Source organism: Leopardus geoffroyi, chromosome B1, assembly GCF_018350155.1.
Source record: "Leopardus geoffroyi isolate Oge1 chromosome B1, O.geoffroyi_Oge1_pat1.0, whole genome shotgun sequence".
In the NCBI taxonomy this organism is placed as follows: domain Eukaryota; kingdom Metazoa; phylum Chordata; class Mammalia; order Carnivora; family Felidae; genus Leopardus; species Leopardus geoffroyi.
This window is the reverse complement of record NC_059327.1, coordinates 172,521,087-172,548,973: the sequence shown is the minus strand read 5'-3', so window position 1 is coordinate 172,548,973 and position 27,887 is coordinate 172,521,087. Positions and strand designations below refer to the sequence as shown.

The window sequence follows — 27,887 nt, the reverse complement described above, 5'->3', positions numbered from 1 at the left end:
CTGCGTGCGCGTCAAGGCCGCTGAGGCCCGTGGGCTGCGGCTCCAGGTACCGCCACGCCGGGCGCTAGTGTGCCAGGCCCTCTTCGCTTTCTGTGTCCTCGTCCCCGCTGACGGCCGGCGCTGAGGTGGCGCCGCGTGGGCGCCACGTCGGACCTAATCTAGGGTTGCGGGGGTACTGAGCCAGCCGGCTGCGGCGCGGGGGGGACCGGAAGGTCCCGGCCCCTTTCCGGTCTCAGCAGCAGCCCGAACGGGTGGCCTAGTCTTTCGGCCCCCGAGATTTTGCGGGTCCCACTGAGCCCGGGTTTACTCCCCTCCCACGTACTCCGGGCCAGAGGCCCAAGGTTTAGTCAGATCTCTTGGGCTAGGATGCTGAGTCCTGTCATGACTGAACCAGTTAGTGCTTCCGCCTGATCCCAGGGAGGAAAAGCATAACACCCACGCCCTCCCAGCCATATTTTCCAGAGATACTCCTGCCAAATTCGGGATTTGGGATGTCTGTGCATGATACGTAGCAGATAATTTGCAACATGCAAGTTCCGTGTTATCAGGAAGACTAAAATTAATGTATAGAGACTTCCCGTTTTTAATGAGGTTAGTTCTGTTCTCTTTCTCCCTTACAGAATCATCTTAAACCTCAAATCTAAGAAGAAAAGAAGTCATGACTTTTCTTGTGTGTTCCTCACATAATTTTTGTACTCGAAGTCAAAGACGATTATTAAATACAGCGTCATAAGGAATGTGTTTAGAAGTTTATAAAGGCACATTAAAATACCTGATAGATGATGAGGGGTTTTTGTAAGTTTTTTAAAAGTTTTATTCCTTTTTTTTTTTTATGTTTATTTATTTTTGAGAGAGAGAGAAACACAGAGTGGGGGGGGGGGGGGGGGGGGGGGGCTGAGAGAGAGGGAGACACAGAATCCAAGCAGGTTCCAGGCTCTGAGCTGTCAGCACAGAGCTCCATGCTGGGCTCAGACTCCTGAACCCAGAGATCATGACCTGAGCTGAAGTCCCATAGTTAACTGACTGAGCCACCCAGGTGCCCCTTTTAAGTTTTATTTCTAATCTCCATACTCAACATGGCGCTCCAACTCCTGACAGGACAGCAAGAGTCACATGCTCCTCCAATTGAGCCAGCTAGGAACCCTGGGATGATGGTTTTCTTGACAGGATCATGACAATCTTAAAGCTTATGAAGGGGCTGAGTCTAGGTGGCTCAGTCGGTTAAGTATCTGACTTCATCTCACGGTTCGTGGGTTGAGCCCCAGGTTGGGCTCTGTATTGACAACTCAGAGCCTGGAGCCTGCTTCAGATTCTGTGTCTCCCTCTCTCTCTGCCTCTGCCCTGCTTGCACTGTCTCTCTGTCTCTCAAAAATGAATAAATGTTAGGGGCGCCTGGGTGGCTCAGTGGGTTGAGTCCGACCTCGGCTCAGGTCATGACCTTGTAGTTTGTACGTTCCAGGCCTGCGTTAGGCTCTGTGCTGACAGCTCAGAGCTTGGGGCCTGCTTCCATTCTGGGTCTCCCTCTCTCTCTGCCCCTCCCCCGTTTGTGCTATATCTCTGCCTCTAAAAAATAAAGACACATAATAAAAAAATCAGCGTTAAAAAATTGAAAAAAAAAAGAAAGCTCATGGATACTGCTTAAACAGTTTGCTATAGATTGTAGAAAGTATGATAAGATATGTAGGTGTTGTATATTCTATGCAATATTCTATATTGTATGGATTCATTTATCCAACAAATATCTAGTGCCTATTGTGTGTTAGACATTATCCTGGAGACCAAAGATGCAAAATGGATTAAGACCCAATTCCTTTTTCCAAAGCTCACAGGCTAGTAGAAGAGATAAGTGAATAAGTAATTGCAATATATGTGACAAATACCGTACTATAATAGAGTTATCTTTTTGAACTTGGCATATAAATAGATTTAAATTTCCTTTTAGAGGGGCATCTGGATGGCTCAGTCAGTATCTGACTTGATTTCTGCTCAGGTCATGACCTCAACAGTTGATGAAATCCAGCCCACCTAGGGCTCTGAGCTGAGTGTAGACCCTGCTTGGGATTCTCTCTCTCCCTCTCTCTCTGCCCCTCCCCCACTTGCATGCTCCTCTCTCTCTCTCTCTCAAAATAAATAAATATTTAAAAAATAAATAAAAAAGTTCCCACTGCAGTTAGTTTTGTGATAAAAACTACTTTTATATTATTTCTTCCCTTTGTTTTGAATTAATCATTTTTCTACCTAGTATTCACTTTACATTCTTTGTTAGTATTTTGATAATAATCATAATCTTTGAAACAGTACAATCTCAGAAATTAAATCAGAATATCAATACTAGCTGGGGCGGCCTGGGTGGCTCAGTCAGCTAAACATCCCAACTTCAGCTCAGGTCATGATCTCACAGTTTGTGAGTTCCAACCCCATGTCAGGATCTGTGCTGACAGTTCACAGCCTGGAGCCTGCTTTGGATTCTGTTTCCCTCTCTGTGCCCCTCCCCAACTCGTGCTCTCTCTCTCTCTCTCTCAAAAATAAATAAGCATTTTTTTAATTAAAAAAAAAAAAAAGATTTAGAAATAGCATGTCCAGGGTAGTAGCCATGGAGATTCAGAGAAATAAAGATACTCAAGAGATGATCAGGGAATAAAAGCAACAAGACTTTGGTAATATTCTCCACCCCACCCCCTTCCCCCACACCAAAAGTGACACTGTCCTGGTGTCTGACAATATATTTTAGTTCTGCCTTACACAGATACATTTAAGGGAATCAATTTCCAGCTCTTCAGCTTCCACAGGTACCCTTTCCCAAAATGAATATGCCTAAGAATAATAGTCCATTTTACGAAAGAAAGGCTTACCTTTTACCCAAGTGAAACCTTGTTAGGATCCGTTACCCTGGGGTGAAATTCTCCTGAGTGCCAAAGGAATAAACTGGATTCTTGTTTTGGGGCAGCCCCCTAGAGTGATTAATCAAGACACCTCAAATCTGTCTTTCTTCATTTTATACTTATTTTTGCTGAGGCTGAAGTCCAGTTAGAAACAGGACATGTTGGCCTATGTTAGGGTATTCTGAATTCCGAACAGAAGATACCATAAAATTAGTGACCTTGATTCTTTTGAAAGCAACTTAACTATTTTGCAGGACTACTAAAATTTAAAAAAAAAATTTTTTTTAACGTTTATTTATTATTGAGAGACAGACAGACACAGAGCATGAGCAGGGGAGGGGCCGAGAGATAGACACAGAATCTGAAGCAGACTCCAGGCTCTGAGCTGTCAACACAGAGCCTGACGTGGGGTTCGAACTCAAAAACCACAAGATCATGACCTGAGCCAAAGTCAGACGCTTAACCAACTGAGCCACCCAGGCACCCCAGGACTACTAAAATTTTTAAGAGGTATTGAATAAAATAGAAATGGAGAAACTTTACAGTATTTATTCAGTTAAATAAATATTTATTTAACTTAGTTATATCAAATCTTTTTTTTAATCTAATTTTTAAAAAAATTTACATCCAGGGGCGCCTGGGTGGCTCAGTCGGTTAAGCGTCCGACTTCGGCTCAGATCACGATCTCACAGTTGGTGAGTTCGAACCCCGCGTCAGGCTCTGTGCTGACAGCTCAGAGCCTGGAGCCTGCTTCACACTCTGTGTCTGCCTCTCTCTCTGCCCCTTCCCTGCTCATGCTGTGTCTCTCCCTGTCTCAAAAAATAAACATTTAAAAAAATAAAAAAATAAAAAATTTATTTCCAAATTACTTAGCATATAGTGCAACAATGATTTCAGGAGTAGATTCCTTAGTGCCCCTTACCCATTTGGCCCATCCCCCCTCCCCCACCCCCTCCAGTAACCCTCTGTTTGTTCTCCATATTTATGAGTCTCTTCTGTTTTGTCTCCCTCCCTGTTTTTATATTATTTTTGTTTCCCTTCCCTTATGTTCATCTGTTTTGTCTCTTAAAGTCCTCATATGAGTGAAGTCATATGATTTTTGTCTTTCTCTGACTAATTTCACTTAGCATAATTCCCTCTAGTTCCATCCACATAGTTGTAAATGGCAAGATTTCATTCTTTTTGATTGCCGAGTAATACTCCGTTGTATTTATGTATACCACATCTTCTTTATCCATTCATCCATCGATGGACATTTGGGCTCTTTCCATACTTTGGCTATTGTTGATAGTGCTGCTATAAACATGGGGTGCATGTGTCCTTTCAAAACAGCACACTTGTATCCCTTCGATAAACACCTAGTAGTGCAATTGCTGGGTCGTCGGGTAGTTCTGTTTTTAGTTGTTGTTTTTTTTTTTTTTTTTTTTGAGGAACCTCCATACCGTTTTCCAGAGTGGCTGCACCAGCTTGCATTCCCATAGTTATATCATATCTTAAGATAGTTTTCCACTTATAGTCTTCATTTTGTATGATGTTTAATACTTTTTATTAACAAAATGGAACTCACACCTAGGAACATATTAAGTGTCAACTTAAAATGTGTGAGGCATTGACTGAAGTCAGAGCCATTCTCCAAAATTTCCAAGCTGTTTAATCACACAGATGCTGGCACTCTGGACAGCACCTAGGACTGTAGTTCTTTTAATGCTTTGGAGCTATCCAGTTTTATGTACAAGTCTTGCAAAACCTCTTGTAGTTTATGCATTGTGATCTTGCTGTCACTAGAGTCTTTACCCAAAAATTGAGTAAGACAAATGGAGGCAATTTTGAATGTGGAGTAGAGATTCCACTTGGTTTGGTCACAGACGGAGCCAAGTAAGTTCAGGTGAAAAGGTACAAGTCAAGGCTTAGATTCCCTATTTTAGCCAAATAGAGAAAAGAATTAAATGACACCAACAATATGGTTAGTTGAGCAAGTGGATTGAAATGAGAGAGACATATATGAACCTTTGTTAAGGGAGAACATTAAGATTGCTTTGCATCACACTTTTTTTTTCTGTTTGCATTGCACTTCTAAAAGAAAAAAATGTGCAAGACAATACATAGTTTTTCAAAATTCTTTTAGGAATATACAAGCAATAAAGTTTGAAATTACTAGGTCTAGGGGAGCCTGGGTAGCTCAGTCGGTTGAGTGTCCACCTCTTGATTTTGGCTCAGGTCATGATCCCAGGGTCGTAGGGCTCAAGCCCTGTGTCAGGGCTCTGTGCTATGAGCATGGAGCCTGCTTAAGATTCTCTTTATCCCTCTGCCCCACTCCCCTGCTCATACTCTCTTAAAAAAATTTTTTTTAATTAAAAAAGTTTAACAAATACCAAAAAATTACTGCTCTAAGATAAACCAATGGGAGTGGTTGGCTGCAGTTGTGTGGAAAACAAGATGGCTGGAGGAGGAGAGGTCACAGGACTGAGTATTGGAAGGATTGTCTACTTGGATATTGACACCACTGAGAACGATGATAGGAAAAGTGCTGAAAAGGCAGGCAGAAAGTCCAGTGCTAAAATCATAGATCTAGGGATCTACGACTTTGGAAAATAAGGTATCATATGGAATGCTCTGCCGGTATGAGCTTTTAAAGAGTTGAAGAGTTTTGGTGAGGAGAGAGGGATAGGCGGGCAGCCAAAATGGGAAACTGGGAAGAACCTCACTCTACCTCGACATACTTTGGTTAGAGGGTCTGGAAAAGACAACAGCTCCAATTAGAGAGGGCAATGGGAGAGTCAGTGCCCTTAAGTAGATGCCAAGTTTGGTGAAGGGAGTGTTCAGACAAAAGGGTGAAGGTATGGGGCTTTTGCCTATGATGGCCTCTCAGTTTAGGATGTTTGAGACATATGGAAGGGTATAAGATTGAATCAGGTAAGGGGGATGGTGGAGTGATGACCTGGGAGTCTTGGACTTATAGTGGATGCTGATAGAAACAGGGGTATAGGATGTGTTTAGATTACTCATGATAGTCTGTAAGGCCAATTATCATAGTAAAGACATGAGTGTAGGGAGAGTATAGGAAGGCAGGATTGAGGAAGCCTTGGCAAAAACATGTAGATCTCAATGGGTTTTCCTTTCAGACATGATGATAGCACTGCTGAGGCCAAGAAAGAGGTGACATCACTGGGGAAGTGGAGAGGGCTCTGTGGGTATCTCTTCACAACTCTGCAGGTAATCATATTTTCCATCTGAATAAAACAATAAAAATATCTCCTTCTCATCCGACTCCTATCCCACTCAAATTACTGCCCATTTCTCTGCTCCCATTCATTGTAAAACTCCTCCAAAGAGGAGTTGTACTTCTTCTCTCTTTCTGCACCCCAGTTCTTTCCTTAACTACTCCAGCTGGGCTTTCATCCCCATCATTCCACTGAAACATCTTTACCAAGTTCACTAGTGAGTCCTTTCTGCTGAAATGTTGAATTATCCATCCCCATGATTTGACTTATCGGTAGAATTTGCTGTCACTGAGCCTCTCAAATGGTTTCCTTTCACTGGATGCTCCTTCTCAGTTTGTTGGTTCCTCTTTCTCAACCAGAGTTCTAAATATTGCAGTCCTGGGATTTCTTCTCTTCTGTCTTTACTGTTTTAAGTGATTTTATCCAGTGCCAAAGATTCAAATATTATCTATATTCTGTTGCCTTTTAATTTATATCTCTCTTTGTGATGGAACTTTACTTAGCTCTATAAATCTATCCAACTACGTACTCAAAAGCTCCATTTGACACCTTAAAATCATCATAGCCAACACATAAGTATTGTTTTTCCTCTGTGGCAATGACTGCCAGCTGACTCCAATAGCCACACTTATTTAGTAATAGAATTTCCAAATTTGCTGGGCAGATATGTTCCAGGATAAAGACTACACCTAGCCTCCTTTGGGTATGGTCATGTGACTAAGTTTTGGCCAAGGGAATGTGAATGGAAGGGATAATGTACAACTTCCAGGACAAACCTTAGAGTCAACAGGTAGGCCCCTCCTTGTTTCCTTCCCTTCTGGCTGAAGCACTGACCCAGTGGGGATTGTGGTGAACTATCTTCAACAATGCAGAGGACGACGTAGGGTGGACAACACAATTTGAGAAACACTGCTCTAGGGGTCAGTGGAGCAACAAGATGAGAGTCTGAATTATGAATACCTAAAGCAAGCATTTCAGCCCTACACTGCTTATGTATTTTTTTGATGTTTATTTATTTACTTTTGAGAGAGAGCACACATGGAGGAGGGGCAGAGAGAAAGAGAGAGAGAGACAGAATCCAAAGCAGGCTCCAGGCTCTGAGCTGTCAGCACAGAGCCTGATGCAGGGCTCAAACTCATGAACCGTGAGATCATGACCTGAGCCGAAGTCAGACACTTAACTGACTGAGCCACCCACGTGCCCCCCTTTATTTATTTAATTTTATTTTTAACATTTATTTATTTTTGTGAGAGAGAAGACAGAGACAAAGCGCAAGTGGGGGAGGGAATATTTACCCTATTAACAGTTGTAATCTAAGTCCTTGCAAAGTAATAATCCCACTTTCTTTTCCTTCCTTCCTTCCTTCCTTCCTTCCTCCCTCCCCGCCCCTCTCTTTCTTTTTAAGAGCCTTCACATGAACTGAACAGGCTTCTGTTAGGGCCATCCATGAAGTATAACATCTCCCTTCCTCATCCCCACAAGAAATAATTGAGAAGATAAAGGCATTGTTTTTACGCATCAGGAAAAACTGTGAAATATCACTAGTAAAAATAAACTACTGCAGGAGAATTTAAAGTTTCAGTTAATTCCATGCCAATATGTAGAAATCAATTAGAAAGAAATGATTGTTTGCTTTTGTTTGTTTTGTTTTTCATCTCTAGAAGTAAACATAAGGTAGCCTTTTTTTTTTTTTTTTTTGAGAAGGAGACAGCATGAGCAGCAGGGGAAGGGTAGAGAGAATCTTAAGCAGTCTCCACAGCATGGAGCCAAATGGGGTGCTTGATCCCATGACTATGAGATCACAACCTAAGCCAAAATCAAGAGTGGGACACTTAACCAACTTAATCACCCACGAGCTTTAAGGTTTAGCATTCTTTATACCAGCAGTTCTTACCCTTAGCTGCTACTGGATTCACCTGTAGATGTTTAGGTCAAAGCCCTAACAGAATCTCTGAGGTGTAGGGCCAAAGCATCAGGTTTTTTTTTTTTGTTTTTTTTTAATGTTTATTTTTGAGAGAGAGAGAGAGAAACAGAATCCGAAGCAGGCTCCAAGGCTCTGAGCTGTCACCACAGAGCCCAATGCAGGGCTTGAACCCACAAACCGTGAGACCATGACCTGGGCTGAAGCCGGATGCTCAACAGACCAAGCCACTCAGGCACCCCCAAAGCATCAGGTTTTTAAAGATCTCAATGTGCAGGCAAAGTTGAGAACCACAGTCTAATAGTGTGCTCTTTAGCTTTCATTGCAATGGATTTATTAATCTATTAGTCAAAATGTATTTGCTTTCCAGTTTCCATCCAAGGATTTTAAAATCTTGATTGGAAACTGTGATATTCTATTTAATGTTTTAATCTTCAATGTTTTTCTTTTGCCATGTCTGACCTAAAGGTTCCATTGTCCATTCTTAGTAGAGTGAATTCTTTCCAATGGAAATTCAGTGTTAATGCCCCAAATTTCCAGTTTCCTTACAACTTAGGTTTTGAAAAGGGAGAGTGTGAATGGGTATGTGTGTGTGTGTACATGTGTGTATGTATGTATATTGGGACGATGAGAGCCTTTATGTAACAATATTTATTTAGGACTTTACAAAGCATTTTTACAAACATTTCATTTGCTCTTCACTTCAGTTGTCTGTAAAGTGGTAGGTATCATATTTGATAAGTAAATGAGGAAAGTGGTGCTCCGAATTAAGTGGGCTCCCCAAGGTTCACATAACTTGTTTTCCTTAGTCAAGGTATATAGGCTGCTCAAAATACCAGTAGTCATTTAGTTATCAAAAACTAACATTCACACAGTTTCATGAGAAGGGAACATGTAACATATTGAATGTAGAAGTAGAAATAAAAAGCCAGCTCTCTTTTAAGCTAGCTATCAAAGAGTTTTGCAAAAATGTAAAACAGTGCCACTCTTCTCACTAAATTTTCATTTTGGAAAATGGTTATTTTTTCATAAAAACCTTTTTATTAATATATATTGGGTTTATTATTTTAAAATACTTAATACTTTTAAATGTTCTGTTATAATTTTGGACACAGTATATATATTGATAGATATAATGCATAATATAAACAAAAGTTCTTTGGGGCTCCCAAGCCAGAAAGTTTGGGAATCACTACTATAAGCTATATGCTATCTTTGAATTGTGAGAACTGAATGAATTGTTTACCTTAGCATTAAGCCAAGCTCACACAAAGCTACTTGAGTACTTTTTCCCCAAGGCTAAAACACTATTGGCAATACTAAATATTTTTATTGCATGAGACAATCACTACAATTAAAATAGAAGTTTGAGAATTGGACAAAAATTACAGAATGATAAAAAACAGCTTTCTTCAACAAAAACACCCTTTTAATATCTTTGATACTTTCATAGATTAGCATCAGAATTTATTACAAGATTATTATGATTATTTTTATTACAAGGATATTACTACAATTATTCAACCTTAACTGTTGCTAGTTTATACCTATTTGACTCCGCTTTCTTAAATATTGCAACACAATGAAAAGAATACCTTTGATGTTGTAGAGAGAAAATTACTACCCCTTCAATGGAGAAAATATAATTTTCTTTTTTTTTTTTTTTTTTTTTTAATTTTTTTTTTTTTTTTCAACGTTTATTTATTTTTGGGACAGAGAGAGAGCATGAACGGGGGAGGGGCAGAGAGAGAGGGAGACACAGAATCGGAAACAGGCTCCAGGCTCTGAGCCATCCGCCCAGAGCCCGACGCGGGGCTCGAACTCACGGACCGCGAGATCGTGACCTGGCTGAAGTCGGACGCTTAACCGACTGCGCCACCCAGGCGCCCCGAAAATATAATTTTCAATTATACTTTATTTAGCCCAATACTTCCTTAAGCCTTGTATTTTCTGATTGAACTTTGGCTAACAGAATCATGCTTGAAGCCTGAGAACATCAGCTTTCAGTAGGCTGTTGCTGGTGAAACTCTCTGGGAAATAGGATGTTGACAGAGGTATAATGTAAAACAAAATAGAGTAAAATGTAATTTTAAAGAAAAGGTTGTTAGATTAAAATTGAAGGCTAAGCAAATTTGCAAAGATATAAATCCTTTTTTAATATTTATTTCAGACAGAGAAGGAGAGGGAGAGGAAGGGACAGAGAGAATCCCAAGCTGACTCTGCACTGTCAGTGCAGAGCCAGACATGGGGCTTGAACCCATGAACCATGAGATCATGACCTGAGCCAAAATCAAGAATTGGACACTTAACTGACACCCACAAGGACGTAAATCTTAATCCATGTGTTGGTAGTATAGGCTCGGGTGTCAGATTTGTATTTGTTCTATATGTTGTAACCACAAAATTTTACTTGCTGTATTAATTGTTAAGGAATCACCTTTAAAACATCCAGACTTCCAAAGTTTAATGTTTCTATACTAATTAGTTGTCAGGGAGAGCTGCATTCAGGCCAGGGTCTGTAATACCTTTTGAATGTACAGTGCCTCTTCCTTTGGCACTGAATTAATGAGTAACTATATAACAGATTCATTTAAAAACAACATAGGAGACTTATTCTGTAATGCTGAACTTGCTATGTAGTATTTGTGCTCTTTAATTTTGCTCAGTTCTTCACAAACAATGCAATTCAAATTCATTAATCATCAAGACATAATATGTGTGTCTGAGTTATGAGAATATAGGAACCAGATTTTTAAGAGGTAAGACCTCTGGTATTGCAGGGATTGTAAATATTTTTTTCTCATTCCCAAATTTCCTAGAAACAAGAAGAGTTTTGTATAAGGGAATATTCCTTTTTGATATGAAAGTTGCCTTATTCTTAAAATTACACATATTATTCTTTACCCGTACATATTCCCTGCTTCCCAGACATCTTCCACCTCCCTTTCAATAGACGTCTTAATTTGGCATCTGATGATTTAAAATGGTTTCCGTAATCTAATTTTGAATAACACCCATTTTAAAGCAGAAACAGTTTAACAATTAACAAATATAAACGCTTGTTGAAATGTTTACCGAACCAACATAGTCCATTTGTTTGAGAAAAGATATGCAAAGTTAAGTTTCCCATGGGAAAAGATCACCTTGATAACTCCAGTTTTTAAAAATCTGAGCGTGATAGATAATCACAGTTGGTGTTTACGGAACTTTTTGGTGGGGAGAAAAACCAACTCTATAAACTGAGATTTGGAGCTGAGAAAACTATCAGATGAAATGGCAGGAAGAAAAAACTTACTAGAATTCCACTTTCTAAGAGGAAAACTAATACTGCAGAACCATTTAATGAAAACTTATCATTACAGGGGTTCAGATATCTACTGACATATGTATGACAAACTTGAGATTGAAATCATTAACTGCCTTCAGGAAATTATGTATTTCACAAATTTTGCTGTTTTAAAGAACACTTAAATATCACAAAGACACTGATACCATAACCATGCCCAGAACAATTGTAAAATTGCTTAAAAAATTGTAAAATTGTCTAAAAAAAATTTTAACATGTATATGGGGATTAACAATCTTTAGTTATCTGGATGCATTCCAGGTCACAGGACAAAAGCAAATTCTTACTTTGGCATGTGTTCAGTACAGTTACATGTCTAGCTCCTTTTAGGTAACATCTGTCTGCTCAAATAATTAATACTATTGGATATTATTCCCTCAAAGCAAATGTCTATTAACCCTGTATCCTAGAAGAAATTTAAAAAACAGTAACTAAAGAAATGTAATTGTAATCTAATTTCCTAAAGATTTCTCAGAATCCCTACTTCTGAATACTGGCCCTACTGCTATTATAGAAATGTTTTCCTTGAAAATTCCATTTCTCTATGGAATGTCTTTAGTTAGGAGTAAAAAGTCTTACAAAGAAATTGTTTAATAAAGAATGTTAACATTTTACTAAGCAAAAGATGTTGGCTTCAATTCCCACAAAAGCCAAACAGAAAACAATGCGTTACTAACGTTTTCTATTTATTCATTAATAAAAAGTGCATAGTACAAGCCCTTTATCCCAGTCCAAGTACTCAGTAAAAGATTACAATAAACCCTGGATGGCACAGACATGATTTGTTTGGCATGATTTAAACATTTAAAAACAGCAATTAATATTTAGTACATCACATGACCACTTTTGCTTTTAACAAAGCAATCATCAGACATGGTAACAAATACATATGATTTTTCATTTAGAAATATTATGTTAAGACTAAACCTACTATTGCAACAACAAAAATTTAACCCATTATGTGTAAACGCTTCATTTCTCCTTCAAGTTGCTATTTTGTGTCGTAAGCTGATGCGCTGGTCCAATTTTAGCACATGTTTATTTAGAGTGACAGACTTTAATTCAGAGTGACAAATTTCCAAGGTTTCTTTGAAAATATAAAAATTCAGTAATTCTATAAATACTACCACATCACATACCACACAATGACACTAAAAGTAACCATGGAATAGCTGAACCTAACAGTTACTTTGGAAAATCTCTGCAAGTTTAAAATATGACTTGCTGGCTATGGGATAGTGCTTGGATAGATACATGATAAAATCTTTTACTATACACAGTTCCAATGTTAACTTTTTCCATATGGAAAGAAAACATTACTTTGCATAAGGTACATCAAATCACTCTTAAATAAAATTAACTTAATGTTAGTTGTGGAATATTTAAGAGCCAAAAATTAAAATGTGAAGCTTTAGCTTTCTTTTTTCCAGATTATTTAAAAATGATTGTAGCCACAGTTCAGGTGAATGTTTACAAGCCAAGTAATGACTAAGAGTGTGCTCAATAAGAAGGCCACATGTAGAAGTTTAAGAATTAAATAGAATAATATAAATTACTAGTTAGGTTAACAGGAATACTTTATATGCAGTAGTACATGGTCTTTCTCAGGAATACGGAGAAATTTTATAAGCAAAAAAACCAAAACTACTTCTCTAGGAGCTTTGTTGCTAATTAAATAGATGGTCCATATAGAAAAGGTTAATATTCTAGATGTACTATCAATTAAGTGTACATAACAGAAATGAAGAACCAGGAATAAGAATCTAGATTTGCAGGTCTCTAGCTAACACTAGACATTCTGTTTCCAGGTCTAGGCCAGTTGGCTTCAACCAAAGCCAATTCTCAATTATTTGTGAGCCACAGATTCAGTAAATATATCAGTATCTCTGCCAAAGATTGGCTTTCTAGCAGCTTAGAGAAAAGACTGTTAGGATATATGTGTAAGCCTTCAAAGTCTAGGGGGCAAGGGCAGAAAAAGGAATGCTTACAGAGATTTAGCTCCATCCTATGCCATTCCTGCCCTTTCTGCATTAAATACTCTAACAGCTATAAAGCTGGGAAGGTTTCCAGGCCCAGCAAGAGGAAGAACTTTAAACCTCTGGTGCTCAATTATCCAAGATTTGACTTACCTGTGTTATGATACCCTTCAATTAGCATAAAGTAATTGAGTAGGTTATATTATGTCAAGAAATTAAGCACAAAGCCAAGATGCACAAAAGGAATGCAAGCAGTCAATATTGGATTATATAATGAATGAAGCCCTTAAAATGTTTATGGCCTAAAATGTAATCATAATAAAGGGGGGAAAATACCCTATGAGCATCACACAATTGTATCAGAGGCTCTATTAAACAGTACAATGATATAGAGAAGTTTATTAATTCATACAAGTAATTTCTCAGATCAATACAGTGAAAAGCTAGACTCATCTGGGGGAAAAATCCTTACATTGATAGCAAAATATCTTCTAGCCCCCATAAACCATCTGTAATAACTTGCTAAGAAAAAATTCCATAACCACATAGGTCATGCAGACTTCGTTTTTATGCCATTTGTATTTTCTTTCAAACTGAGCAAAACAATGCAACCTTTTACTTTTCATACATTTCAAAATTTCACTTATATTAATACTCCTCCTCACCCCAATCCATCTTATTACTAAACAAGAATGAGATAAGGGGTGAGAAAAAGATCCTTGATTGCTTTTTCATTTTCCTCCTTCTCCCTTGGAGTAAACTAAGAATTCATCAAATATATTTTAAAGTAAGAAGGATAATATAAGATTCAATTTTTTCCTCACAGAAAAAAGACTACATAAGAGCATTCAAATATCAGTAACCAAATAGGTCCCCAATACAGCTTTAAGATAGTTCCATTTAACAGGGAAGTGTTAGAACAGAAAAGAAGGTTCCTGAGAGGCACCCATTTAACAAATAAATTATAGCTTAAATTATTACTGTATAGAATATACTTGGCAAAGGCAGAAAGAATTAACTTTTTTCCTCCTTTCACAAACCTTGTAAGGCTATAATGAACTGTAAATCATCCACCATATTTAAATCATGTTTAAAGTTCTCCTAATATTAGACATTTTTACGGGAATAAAAAACTTAGTAAACAACTATTTCATTTCTTCTCCCTTCCTTTTCTAGCCACATAAGCCAGTTGTAGTGGATGACACAGAATTGTAAAATATTCCAAAGGCTGCCACGGTCCCAAGAACTAGAGATAACTGCCACCCGCAAATCAAGGTAAATGTAAATACAGTGTGGTTCTAATTTTTTTTCATACAATCTCAGACAACCCCAAGTAACTTTATAAATAACTAATGAAAAAAAAAAGCAATTTTAAAACCTATCAAAACTATTTAAAATATTTAAATGCAGAGATCTCAAATTTCCTTCAATCAGGCCAGAAATCATCACAAAAATTATGATCACAGTTACAAACAGAATGAGTGGAATGTTTAAGTGTAGGATAACCAAAAAAGCCCATGTAACTTTTTTTTAATATAATCATTTACTCAAATATGCTGTAAAAAGGAATGGTGATAACACAGGAAGCAAAAATAAGCTTGCAAGTGAAATTTCTAGAGGCTCATGAAAACAATACCATCCCATATTGCAGATGCAAAAGGAAAAACAGTTCTAATGGGGTTAAGAGTACTCTGGTCATCTTCGTTCATTTGGTCGTGCAAGGTGTTAACTATTTTCACTTCCCATATCACAAAGTTAGTCCACAGGAGGGGCTGGTGGATCTTGTCCCTGGCATTAGAAAGACAGAAATTATGGAATTTACTTCTTAAATCCCAGTGCAACTAATTTAACACATATAGTAAGTGTTGAGCAGCATGCCCACCACCCTCCAATCCCTAATCATATACTTATTTGTACTTTTTATGTGTTTCTGCACAAGGGAACACTAGATTAACACTGTAATTCACCAATGTTTGTTTCATTCCTCCCTGTAGCACAGAAGAAAGGAAAATTGTGTAACAGTAGTATGATATGGAGGAAACTGCTCTCGCTGACAGCTCCAGAAGTGATATTTAAACCAATAAAGGTAGCATCATCCCTCTTGCTAAGATGACTGAGCTCAGTACAACCAAAGAGAAGCTAGAGATTTTTGTTTCTCACTACAGAATGTCAATGAGGAAGCATGTGACTCCAGATGCTGTTGGCAGGCATCCTATGACCACAAAGGGAGCTCACTTTGGAATGAAGCTGATGGTCTGAGGAAAGAAAGTAGGGCTTCGATGATACTGTTAAACAATCTAAAACACTGATCCTACAACCTTTCTGGATTTTCTAATGTGTAAACCAATAAAGCCACTTGTTTAAACCAGGCCAAGCTGATTTTTGTTACTTGCAAGAGAAAGTATTTGAACTGTAAAGGAAAGATCAAAGCTTTAGAAACCTTCAAGAAGATTCCATTTATTTACTGTGACCTGCTATAGGAGGCCCCAGTTGAGGGTGGTCAATTTTTCAAATAGGTCAAAATATGAACTACAGCCTAAAATTAGTCAATATGTTTTCTTGATTATTCTTAGGGCAGTGGGCCTACTCTTCTAGAACTGCTGGCCTACAATGAAATAAGATTTAGGGACTATTATCTTAGATTTCTGTCAGTTTTGATGGCTTCTAAACCAGCTTATTAAGTTGAACTTCTTTAGCTCCAAAAGTTGAGGAAGTTGGTCTTTGATATGAAAGTAGTAAAATTATGCATAGAAAGTAAGAAAAAAGGCTGATGAGAAAGCACCTTATCAAGACAACATACAAGCTGTTTTATAGATATCTTCCTCTCCATGAAAAACAAAAAATAAATTTAAGGCCCTTTATATCGTGCTAATGATGCTTTCTTTCTTAAAATCAGCATGGCTACATAACTAAATGTTCTATTAAAAAAAAAAAAGCACTGATTATCATTTGCTTTCTCCTATGTAAGAAATTAGTTTAACTAAACTTCTAATAATAACAACACAGATTGTGTAAAAGAAGAAATTATTTTAGCAATTCCATATGGTGAAGGTTGGAGAAGGGAATTAGTGGGATAATTTGGTGTTCAACAATGAATTCGTCACGGAAATATTTTTCAAGAGATAACATCCAAGTCAAATAGAAAAGAAAAAATATAAATGCTGGTTCTCCAAACAATTAAAAGGAATCCTTCAGTGGAGTTTCTTCTATTCAAGATAGCACAAAACACTCCCTGTTGGGTCACTTTATTTATGCTATTTTTTACCTAGGTTCTATAAATGGTAGTAATCATGACTATCAAGATTTATCAACATGAATGATCCTATCTCTCCTTTGCCAGCGTTTGATCTATTATGATGCAGAACTGGATGAGTTTTTAAGAGAAACTGGATGGGAAAACAAAAGGAAAACAGGATTTAGCCAGATAGGCTCAGGGTCTCTACTGAATTTAATAGCTAGGACAGAAGGGGAAAAAGTGAAGTAGAGGGAAAAATATGAACTATAGCTAGTAAGAGAATTTAAAGAGCGGGAACCATGAGAAGCAAGGGATCAACTGTGAGGAACTGGGGAGTGAAAGACTGAGATTTGAGAAGTACTGCTGTGGATTATTATGAACTGGATCATTTTCTATGTTGAGAAAGACTGGAATGTGAGTAAAGATTGGAATTCATTCTACAATTCTTTTTGGGCTACTGGTCTGTGTTTCTCTCTATATGTAACTCCATGAAGATTAAGCCTTTTGGGGTTGCAAGATTTACAAGAACTACATAGGAAGAACTTATTCCATGAGTTAAATCTTCCTTTTGCTAATTCAGATATTTCAGTCAAAACAAACTCCTCCCATTCCCAGGCCACACCCACCCCTACCCAAATGAATTTCTAATCCACAACACTTACATTATGAGGACTGGTTGGCTTTCCAGTAAGATTGGATCCTCTTAGATTAGGAGGTCTCAGTAGAAACAAAATCACTGCAATAACCATCCAGGCCATCAAGATCATGGTAATACTGATGCCATTATCACCAGAAGGTCCTGGCACTAAAGACAAACAAAAAATATATTTGCAACAAAAAATGTAGCATGGTTATAATATTGTTAGATAATTTAAGAATAAATTCTAATGTTCAAGTGGCATTTTCAAAAATTGTATTACACATTCGAAAATATACAATGAAAAATTGTATACACATTTTAAGAAATACAATTATGAAATATTACATCTTGAATTTTCCTTTCTTCTTGTGAGAAAATCTAAATGGTAAATGGTACAAATAGTCATAAGACGAAACCTATTAAATGAGGATTTTAATATATAGTGGTTCTTAATATTTTGGTGTGACAGAATCCTTTGAGAATTTTAGAAAAATTAAGGACTCTTTCCACTGTAAGAATCCATGTATACACACTCAATTTTGCATATGATTTGGGAAGGTTCATGAACCCACAAAGCCACCCATCCCCAGATATACTGAGATCTACAAAACCCAGGTTAAAACCACCTGATGTACAGTAAAGACACTCTACCTCAGGACAGGAAAATTCTGAATTTTAATTACAAAAGCAGCATGAAAAAATAACAGAGCTTAAGGAAAAGGAACCATGTGAATTGTATAATATATAAATTAAAGATCCCTTGAATGATATTCTCAAAGAGATAGTTATTTGGCCTTCTTTTTTAACAAAAAGAAGTTGGATTCAGATACAGATATTCTAAAATCTATCCATTTATCAGGAGAAAGAAGTCAGGGCTGTGTGTGTCAGTAATAGTTTCTCCCAGCTCCTCAGGCAGCCATGTCTTATTTAATTCATTATTACAAGTACCTAACACAGTGCTGGCCCATGGTATGAGCCTAACAAATTTCTGCTAAATAAAACAGACTTATAATTGACGTATATTAGAGAACTCAGTTGTCATAAATGAAAATTACAGAAGATAGATTTCTTTTTTTTAAGTTATTTATTTATTTATTTATTGAGAGAGAGAGAGAGAGAGCGAGAGAGCGAAGAAGGGGCAGAGAGAGGGGGAGAGGATCCACACTGTCAGCACAGAGCCTGATGTAGGGCTTGAATTCACGAAACGTGAGATCATGGCCTGACCTGAAATTGAATTAGACACGTAATCAACTGAGCCACCCAGGAGCCCCTATTTTAAGAGATAGAGAACGAGAGTGTAAGCAAGGAAGGGACAGAGAGAGAGGGAGAAAGAATACCAAGCAGGCTCTGCACTGTCAGCACAGAGCCCTACATGGGGCTTTATCTCATGAACCATGATATCATAACGAGCCGAAATCAAAACTCAGAGTGTGTTAAGGGACTGAAGCCACCCAGGCATCACATGAGAGGGTTTTTGTTGTTGTTGTTGTTGTTGTTGTTGTTGTTGTTGTTGTTTTTAAAGCAAATACTATTGGGACACTTGGGTACTCAGTTAAGTGTCTGAGTCTTGGTTTCAGTTCAGGTCATGATCTCACAGTTCATGAGTTCAAGCCTTGCATCAGGATCTGTGCTGACAGTATGGAGTCTGCTTGGGATTCTCCCTTTCTCTCTGCCTCTCTCTCTTAAGTAAACATTAAAAAAAAGCAAATACTATTATTTTTATTGCTAAATAATAGCTAAAATTTGAATCGTTACTTTGAACCAGGCATCTCTGTTAATCCTTTTAACAATCTGATTTTATGGTAAGTACTACCATATTTTCTTTTTATTGATGAAGAAACTGGGGAAAGGTGGGTTAAATCCTAATGTCATACAGTTGGTATGTGGCAAAAGCTGGGATTTTAATACAGCTGGTGTCATTCCAGAGGCTGTACTCTTAACCAACCCCTTTGCCATGTCAGAATCTCTGACAATACCACAGAGTGAGACAGAACCTGAAAATTATTAGTCCTGTGAGTAGTAAAATTAGAAAACATAGATTTAAAAAGGATTTTTGATGAATAAGCTTGTAAGTAGAGGTTAGGTAAAATTAGATTATTTAAAGTTAAAGAAAGATAATTGTGACTTCTACACATTATCACTTCTTATGGTGCCCCTGTCTCAGAAATAAAATGCCAGATTAATGGTATAGACCAGAAGTGAAACCCCAATGTCAATTCTTATGTATTATTCAATTTGGAAAGTGGGTCTCTTCCTTTCATTTTATTTTATTTAAAAATTTTTTAACATTTATTTATTTTTGAGACAGAGGGAGACAGAGCATGAACGGGGGAGGGTCAGAGAGAGGGAGACATAGAGTCTGAAACAGGCTCCAGGCTCTGAGCTGTCAGCACAGAGCCCGACACGGGGCTCAAACTCACGGACCGCGAGATCATGACCCTAGCCGAAGTCGGCCGCTTAACCAACTGAGCCACCCAGGCGCCCCTCTTCCTTTCATTTTATAAGTAATTTCTACATCCAGCGTGAGGCTCGAACTCACAACCCTGAGATCAAGAATTGAATGCTCTAACAACTAAGCCAGCCAGGCACCCCAGGTCTCTTATTTTTTGATACTCTTTGCACATAAAATATTCTTCACGGGGTTGAACCTTGGATCACTAATTTACTAATTCATGTCTTTGTAGACATGAAAATGCCTACTCTCACAGTCATGTTATGGTTCTCAGTTTCCTGTAACTGTCTCCTAGCTTCTTATTCCTGTCTTTCTTTTCTGCATATTGCTGCCAGAAGAGTCTCTTAGAACACTGCTCGTAACAGATCTGCTGACCAACCCAGTGACTTACTCTCTGACTACTGCTTCAACTCTGAACTCTTCAGCCTGGCCTTTCCTCATAGGATTTGGCCCTACTCATCATATTAACTCTAAATATTTCTCACATAAAGCATCCTCTTGTTCTAGTCAACCATAGTATCTTCTTCCTTCTTTAGCCAGTGGTAGTCTGGTCTGTCTATGCTTAAGAATAGCCTGTGATGACAGCAATACCACAGATTCTACGGCTCTACCTCACACCATCTAATTCAGGAGCAGCTCAGGGATGGGGTCAGGAACCAACAATATTTTAAAAACTTCCCAAATGAATATGATGCAACAGTTCAATGCTAGTTTGGCTGAAAGAATTTGACAATTTTACAAACTCAGTCCTGGGGTACTCATGATTTTTTCCCTGTCTAGCATGTGCTTACAAATAACCACCATTTATTCACCTACATCACTCTCTTCTATAAAAATTTCCATTTTTGGGGTACCTGGGTGGCTCACTCAGCTGAGCGTCCAACTTCAGCTCAGGTCATGATCTCACGGTTTGTGGGTTCAAGACCCACATCTGGCTCGCTACTGTCAGTGCAAAGCCCGCTTTGGATCCTCTGTCCCCCTCTCTCTTTGCCCCACCTCTGCTTGCACTCTCTCAAAAGTGAATAAACATTTTGTTCTCACTCTTGAGAGAGAGAGCATGAGCAGGGGAGCGGTAGAGAGAGAGCTAGACACAGAATCCAAAGCAGGCTCCAAGCTCTGACCTGTCAGCACAGAGCCTGATGTGGTGCTTGAACCCATGAACTGTGAGATCATGACCTGAGCCGAAGTGGAACATTTAACCAACTAAGCCACCAAGGCGTCCCAAAAATGAATAAACATTTTTTAAAAAATCTCCATTTTCTCAGTCCTCTCCTTCCTTTCTTCTCTGGACTAGTGTAGCATTCCTAGTTTGAAGGAATGGCTTCCTATTTGTTCTAATTAGGACATTAACTTTTCAAGAACTGAGACCATTTTATAGCTGTTTGACTCCATTACTTCTTAGCTATATAATCTCTGTGCCTCAATTTCTTCACCTGTGAAATGGAAATATTACTATCATCCCAGAGAGTAGTTGTGAGGATTGAAATGATCAGTACATAAGGAGCAGTTAGTACAGTAACTGGTACACAGAAGGTATTTAATACCAGTATTGAATACCCCAGGAGGTATTCATTACCAGTATTATGCACACAGAAAAGTCTGAGTGCAGATATATTCTGGCGTGAATAACTAGGCTGGATAAGATGCTGAAGTGGGAATGGAAAAGGGTCAAATACAAATAGTACTAGGATGGGAGAAGCAAAACACGTGGTGACTGACTGGACTGACAGTAGAAGGGGGAAGAAAAGAAGTTAAAGATGCCTCTAAAGTCTCTGAAGGGTAGTAATGTGCAGTAAAATTTCTCTACTTAAAAGGCTAAAAAAAAAAAAAAAGGTTAAATGGATATCATTTTCCTAACCTTCAAAGTTTGATAAGTTCATTTCTCTTATTCTCCAATAACTCAAGGCCCCTATCAGAATAAAGAATAGCTAAATCAATTAAAGTTGAACCTCTTGGGGTGCCTGGGTAGCTCAGTTGGTTAAGCATCCAACTCCTGATTTTGGCTCAGGTTATGATTTCATGGTTTTTTTAATTTTTTTTTCAACGTTTATTTATTTTTGGGACAGAGAGAGACAGAGCATGAACGGGGGAGGGGCAGAGAGAGAGGGAGACACAGAATCGGAAACAGGCTCCAGGCTCTGAGCCATCAGCCCAGAGCCCGACGCGGGGCTCAAACTCACGGACCGCGAGATCGTGACCTGGCTGAAGTCAGACGCTTAACCGACTGCGCCACCCAGGCGCCCCTGATTTCATGGTTCTTGAGACTGAGCCAGAGCCTGCTTAGGATTCTCTCTCTCTCTCTCTCTCTCTCTCTCTCTCTTTCTCTCTCTCTCTCAAAATAAATAGACTTTAAAAAAAAAGTTGAACCTCTTGACCATAGTCAGTGTTTTTCTATTTATACTAGCCCCATAAAATTAAGATGGCTCTAGAATGTATTTTCACATAGGTATACTGTGCAAGATTATTTTTTTTTTAAAACCTAAAAAAAAAAAAAAATAGAAACAAACCTAAATGCCTGCCAGGAGTGTCTGATTAGTAAATTAGGGGAACATCTGCACAATGTAATACCATGAAGCTGTAAAAAAATGTTTAGGGAAGTTTCCATGAGATATGCTATTTTTTTTTTTTTTTTGACTGAAAAAAAAAAAAAAAGGTGAGAAACTGTGTACCAAGAAAGGAAGTAAATAATATACAGTTTGCTTGTACATGAATAAATTCTGGAAAGATACATAAAAAGCTAATAATACCTGAGACAGCACCTGAGTAGACAAGAAAATGTAAGGAGGAAGATAACTTTTCAGTGTTTATTAATTAAGTCCTTGATTTGTGAACTATATATAAGAAAATAAATTGAATTAAACAAAAAAAGTTCAGGATTGGAGAGCCTGGGTAGTATCTGAACTGAGTTGGACTTCTTGAAATATTCAGAAACAGACATGAATAGAATCACTGATGGCATTCTGTGATTATTTGTAGTCCCTTATGACAAGATTCGCTTTTTCATAAAGTCTCCAAACAGGTATGCTACTCAAACTCCCTCATACTACATGTAGCTGATACAAACAAATATAACAGGCAGCTATTTTTTTTATTTATTTTTATTTTATTTTTTTAAGTTCGCTCCATGCCCAATGTGAGGCTTGAACTCACAGCCTTGAGATTAACAGTTGCAAGCTCTACTGACTGAGCCAGCCAGGTGCGCCTAATTTTAAGTTTTATTTTCATTTAAGTAACCTCTATACCCAACATGGGGCTTGAAATCACTACCTCAGGATCAAGAGTTGTATGCTCTTCCAACTGAGCCAGCCAGGCACCCCAAGGAACAGAGATTTTAAAGTCAGTATAGAGAAGTGAACAGGCACTGGTCCCCGAGGTTTTTACTGTGATAACTTTTTGACACATACAAATATTAAGGGGCACAATCACATGGGAGATATAAAATCTGTTTCCTCACTGCCTGGAAATGATTTGCCTTAAGAGAGTAAATACATTTTGCTGTATCGTCTGGAAAGATGTCAAATCAAAAAATGTGAAAGGACTCTGTGCATCAAAATACAGCATTCTGGGGCGCCTGGGTGGCTCAATCGGTTGAGCGTCCGACTTCAGCTCAGGTCACGATCTCGCGGTCCGTTGAGTTCGAGCCCCGCGTCAGGCTCTGGGCTGATGGCTCAGAGCCTGGAGCCTGCTTCCAATTCTGTGTCTCCCTCTCTCTCTGCCCCTCCCCCGTTCATGCTCTGTCTCTCTCTGTCTCAAAAATAAATAAATGTTAAAAAAAAAAAAATTAAAAAAAAAAAACAAAAAACAAAATACAGCATTCTGCTTTGCTTAACGTTTAAGTCTTTAGTTATAAGCAAATGTATTACAAATAGCTTGTCAAATGGAATATTCACAGTGAAGCTATTAACTTACCTGGACACCAGGAAGATGAAGGAGTAGAGAGGGATGCTCTAAGAGCTGGTAGATCCCAAGGGATTATTTCTACAAACTTACATAGGCTTCCAGTGGCAAAGCAGAAATAGAACAACAGTGAAAGTGGTGCATTAGCACCAGGAGGCTTTAACTCTGCAATTTTGGGGCTGTATGGAGTAATTACATTATCCTCACAGTATAGCTACCTGTTTTCAAGTTGATTTACTCCAGAATTAAGTAAGTGATAGAGCTGGTTTCCACACAACACTTTATCTGAAAGGCAGTCTTTCAGAAGAGTGAGCAGACTTGCTCCCTACTGCTCTAGAGAGCAAAACTATGGGTGGACACCACAATGAAGTGGGAGTTTAGCTCAATATAAAGAATCATGCACTATTCGGTGATCCATACTTACTATTGTAATGTCCTCTTAATAAATTGATCCTTTTGTCATTTTGAAAAAAAAAAAAAAAGAATCATGTACCAACTGAATCTGCTAATACACTGCAGCTAAATTCTGCTCCCACACAAAGTAATGAGCTCAGATTCAATTAAATCACCTCAAATGCATGCAACAAACCATGGCAAGCACAATGAGTATTGTGATATAATAAGAAATATAGGGGCATCTGGGTGGCATCATCGGCTAAGTGTCCTGACTCTTGATTTCGGCTCAGGCTGTGATCTAACGGTTGTGATACTGAGCCCTGCATCGGGCTCCATGCTGGGTGTGGAGCCTGCTTAAATTCTCTCTCCCCCTCTCCCTCTGCCATTCCCCCTCACCTGCATGTGTGCACACATACATGTGCGCGCGCTCTCTCTCAAAAAAGAAAAAAGCAAAACAAAACAAAAAAGGAAAAGAAAAAAAGAAATATATATTTGGTCTTCATTCCAGTTCCTAGCACAGAAATCCTAAAACTCTTGGAATTTCCTGAGAGATAGGAAAGAAATGTCATTTTGTAATTAATAACAAACGTTTCAACCAAACCTGAGTTTATGCTAATGAAGTGACTTTGGGGGGCCTCTGTAGGCTTCAGGATGGGGTCTGGTTGCCAGAGTTTGACCATATAATTAGAGAGCTGGAACTTTCAGCTCCACTACCTAACCTCCAGGCAGGAAAGTGGCTGGAGATTAACTTACTCACCAATGGCCAATGATTTTATCATTCCTGCCTACAGAATAGAATCTCCATAAAAACTCTAAACAAAGGGGTTCAGAGAGCTTCCTGATTGGTGAATACATCGAGGTGCTGGGAAAGTGGCACACTCAGAGAAAACAGGGAAACTCTGCACCCTTCCACCACATATCTTGCCCTGTGCACACTTTCTATTTGGCTGTTCTTGAGTTGTACCCTTTATAATACACCGGTAATGTAAATAAACTTTTCCTGAGTTCTGTGAGCCATTCTAGCAAATTACTGAACCTGAGTAGGGGACAGTAGGAACTCCAGATAAAATATATTTTATGAAAACAGCATAAATTCACTGGAGAAAATTTAGAATACAAAGAAAAGTAATTCTAATACCTACAGGAAACAACTGCACAAACCATTTAAAAACATGACTTTCAGAAAGGATTTCCACCAAACACTAAAAGAACCAGGGAAGAAAAACTGGCCAATATAACTAAATTAATATTTAAGCTCTAGAGTTTTGTCTTTATGTTTAGATTAAAGAAATGACATTTCATTCAAAGAAGTAAGAGTATATTTGGTTTACAGGTGGGGTTGGGCTCTAGGATCACAGATACCACAAATGTAATAAATACTTGTTTTTCCATAAGAAGTTCAGTAAGATTATTTTCAACTAGAAGAACAGGTTTTAGCTTTACCTGCTGGAGGAAAATTTTGAGCTGCTTATCAGAAAGCACACTGCAGATTAATGAATGCTACTGAAAAAGCAACATAAAGAAATCTGGAGTGGGGGAAACACCACACATCACCCCAACAACTAACACAACGTCTACACATCACCGTTACCTTCTTGTCCAGAGCATATAATTACTACCCTGATGCACCAATGGAAAATGTTCTGACAAAATTTCTACTTTGGGCTAAACACTGTAATAGCTCCTATTTCTCTAAGCTGTTATATTTACAGAATTTAATGGGACACCCAGTTCACATAATAGTAACAATAATTAATAATGTAATAACAAGTGCCTTTAAAATAGTACCTTACTATGTTTTAGCTTCATTACAAAATAAAGTGGAGCTCAGCTTCGGGATGGTATGTATAAGCACAGAGCCTATTAATAAATGCAATTTAGTAACATGTCAAAAATCTTAAAATGTACATAAAATGTAGCAAGGGAAGTTAGAATGTTGAGATTTAGAATGGGATCAAACTTGGGGCACCTGGATGGCTCAGTCAGTTAAGTATCCGACTCTTGATTTTGGCTCAGGACATGATCTCACAGTTTGTGGGATTGAGTCCGGCTCCTTGCAGACTTAGGATTCTCTCTCCCTCTCTCTCTGCCCTTCCTCTGCTTGCACACTCCCTCTCTCTCCCAAAATAACTAAATAAACTTAAAAAAAAAGAAGTTTAAAAAAAGAGAATGGAATCAAACTTAAGTTATTGACTTAAAACAGATGGCTATTAGTTGTTATATGTAAACCCCCTAACAAAAACTTATAGTAAACACAAAAAAGATAAAAAAATATAAGCATAACACTAAAGAAAGTCATCAAACCAGAAAGGAAGATAGCAAGAAAAGAACAGAAAGGAACTACAAAAACAGCCAGAAAACAATGAACGCTATGGCAACAAGTATATCCCTATCATTAATTACTTAAACTGTATTTTTTTTTTTCTTTTTTAAGAGGGAGGGCACACGTGAGAGGGAAGAGAGAGATGGAGAGAGAGAAGAGGGGCTTACCGAAAGCGGGGCTTGAGCTCACCCGAAGAGGGACTCAAACTCACGAACTGTGAGATCATGACCTGAGCTAAAGTCAGATGCTTAATGACTGAACCAGCCAGGAGTCCAGTACTTTAACTGTAAATGAACTAAATTCTAATCAAAAGACAGAGTGGTGGGGCACCTGGCTGGCTCAGTCGGTAAAGCATATGACTCTTGATCTCAGGGTTGTGAGTTCAAACACCACGTTGGGCATAGAGCTTATTTAAAAAAAAAAAAAAAAAGACATAGAGTGGCTGAATGGATTAAAAAAACAAGACCCAGGGTGCCTGGATGGCTCAGTTAAGTGTCCTACTTCGGCTCAGGTCATGATCCCGTGGCTGAGCCCTGTGTCTGGCTCTGTGCTGACAGCTCAGAGCTGGAGACTGCTTCAGATTCTGTCTCCCTCTTTCTCTACCCCTCTCCCCGCCCCCTCTCAAAATAAAAATAAAACACCAAGAACAAAACCAAACCAAAAAACAAGACCCATGTATATGCTGCCTATAAGAGACTCACTTTAGATGTAATGACATACAGAGACTGAAAGTAAAGGCATGGTAAAAGATATTCCATGCAATAGAAACCAAAAGAGGGTGCCTATGTGGTTCAGTCAGTTAAGTGTCTGACTTAGGCTCAGGTCATGATCTTGTGGTGCATGGGTTCAAGCCCCGCATTAGAGGGATCTAGAGCCTGCTTCAGATTCTGTGTCCCCCTGCCACCCTGCCCCCGCTCTCTCTGCCCCTCCCCCACTTGTGCTCACTCTCTCTCTCAAAAATAAAGAAATAAGTGTTTAAAAAAAAAAAAAGAGGGGTGCCTGGCTGGCTCAGTCAGTTAAGCATCCAACTTTGGCTCAGGTCACGATCTCACAGTTCGTGGGTTTGAGCCCCATGTCAGGCTCTGTGCTGACACCTCACAGCCTGGAGCCTGCTTCAAGTTCTGTGTCTCCCTCTCTCTCTCTCTGCCCCTTACCTGCTCATGCTCTCTGTCTCTCTCTGAAAAATGAATAAACATTAAAAAAAAAAAAGAAACCAAAAGAAAGCTGGGGTAGCTAATACATATATCCAACAAAATCAATTTTATTTATTTATTTTTGAATGTTTTTTATTTATTTTGAGAGAGAGAGAGCATGAGCAGGGAAGGGACAGAGAGATAGATGAGAGAGAGAATCCCAAGCAGGTTCCACACTGTCAGCACAGAGACTGATGAGGGGCTTGATCCCATGAACTATGAGATCATGACCTGAGCCGAAATCAAGAGTTGGACACTGAACTGACTGAGCCACCCAGGTGCCCCAGACAAAATCAATTTTAAAACAAAGACTACATAATAAGAGACAAATAAGGGCATTACATAATGATGAAGGGGTCAATCCAGTAAAAGGATACAATAGTTGTAAATATTTATAGGAGCACC

General features: G+C 38.5%; 1 protein-coding gene and 2 long non-coding RNA genes across 4 annotated transcripts in view; 2 read left to right on the top strand and 1 right to left on the bottom strand.

Annotated features, from left to right (window-relative positions):
* Window positions 1-161: 161 nt before the first annotated feature.
* Window positions 162-14,752, top strand: LOC123596500. Its single transcript, XR_006711689.1, has 2 exons — window positions 162-591; window positions 14,523-14,752. It is a non-coding gene; the product is annotated as an uncharacterized LOC123596500 (long non-coding RNA).
* Window positions 12,040-27,887, bottom strand: part of SMIM14 (small integral membrane protein 14) — an 80,746-nt gene continuing 64,898 nt past the window's right edge. For both annotated transcript variants that reach the window (XM_045474990.1, XM_045474989.1), the window contains 2 exons: window positions 17,244-17,386; window positions 12,040-15,134 (listed from right to left, as the gene is read on the bottom strand). In XM_045474990.1, the coding sequence (XP_045330946.1) occupies window positions 15,102-15,134; window positions 17,244-17,386 (176 nt within the window). In that variant the 3' untranslated portion in view covers window positions 12,040-15,101. The remainder of the gene's footprint in view (window positions 15,135-17,243; window positions 17,387-27,887) is intronic.
* On the top strand, window positions 15,213-15,715 carry LOC123596502. Its single transcript, XR_006711691.1, has 2 exons — window positions 15,213-15,432; window positions 15,512-15,715. It is a non-coding gene; the product is annotated as an uncharacterized LOC123596502 (long non-coding RNA).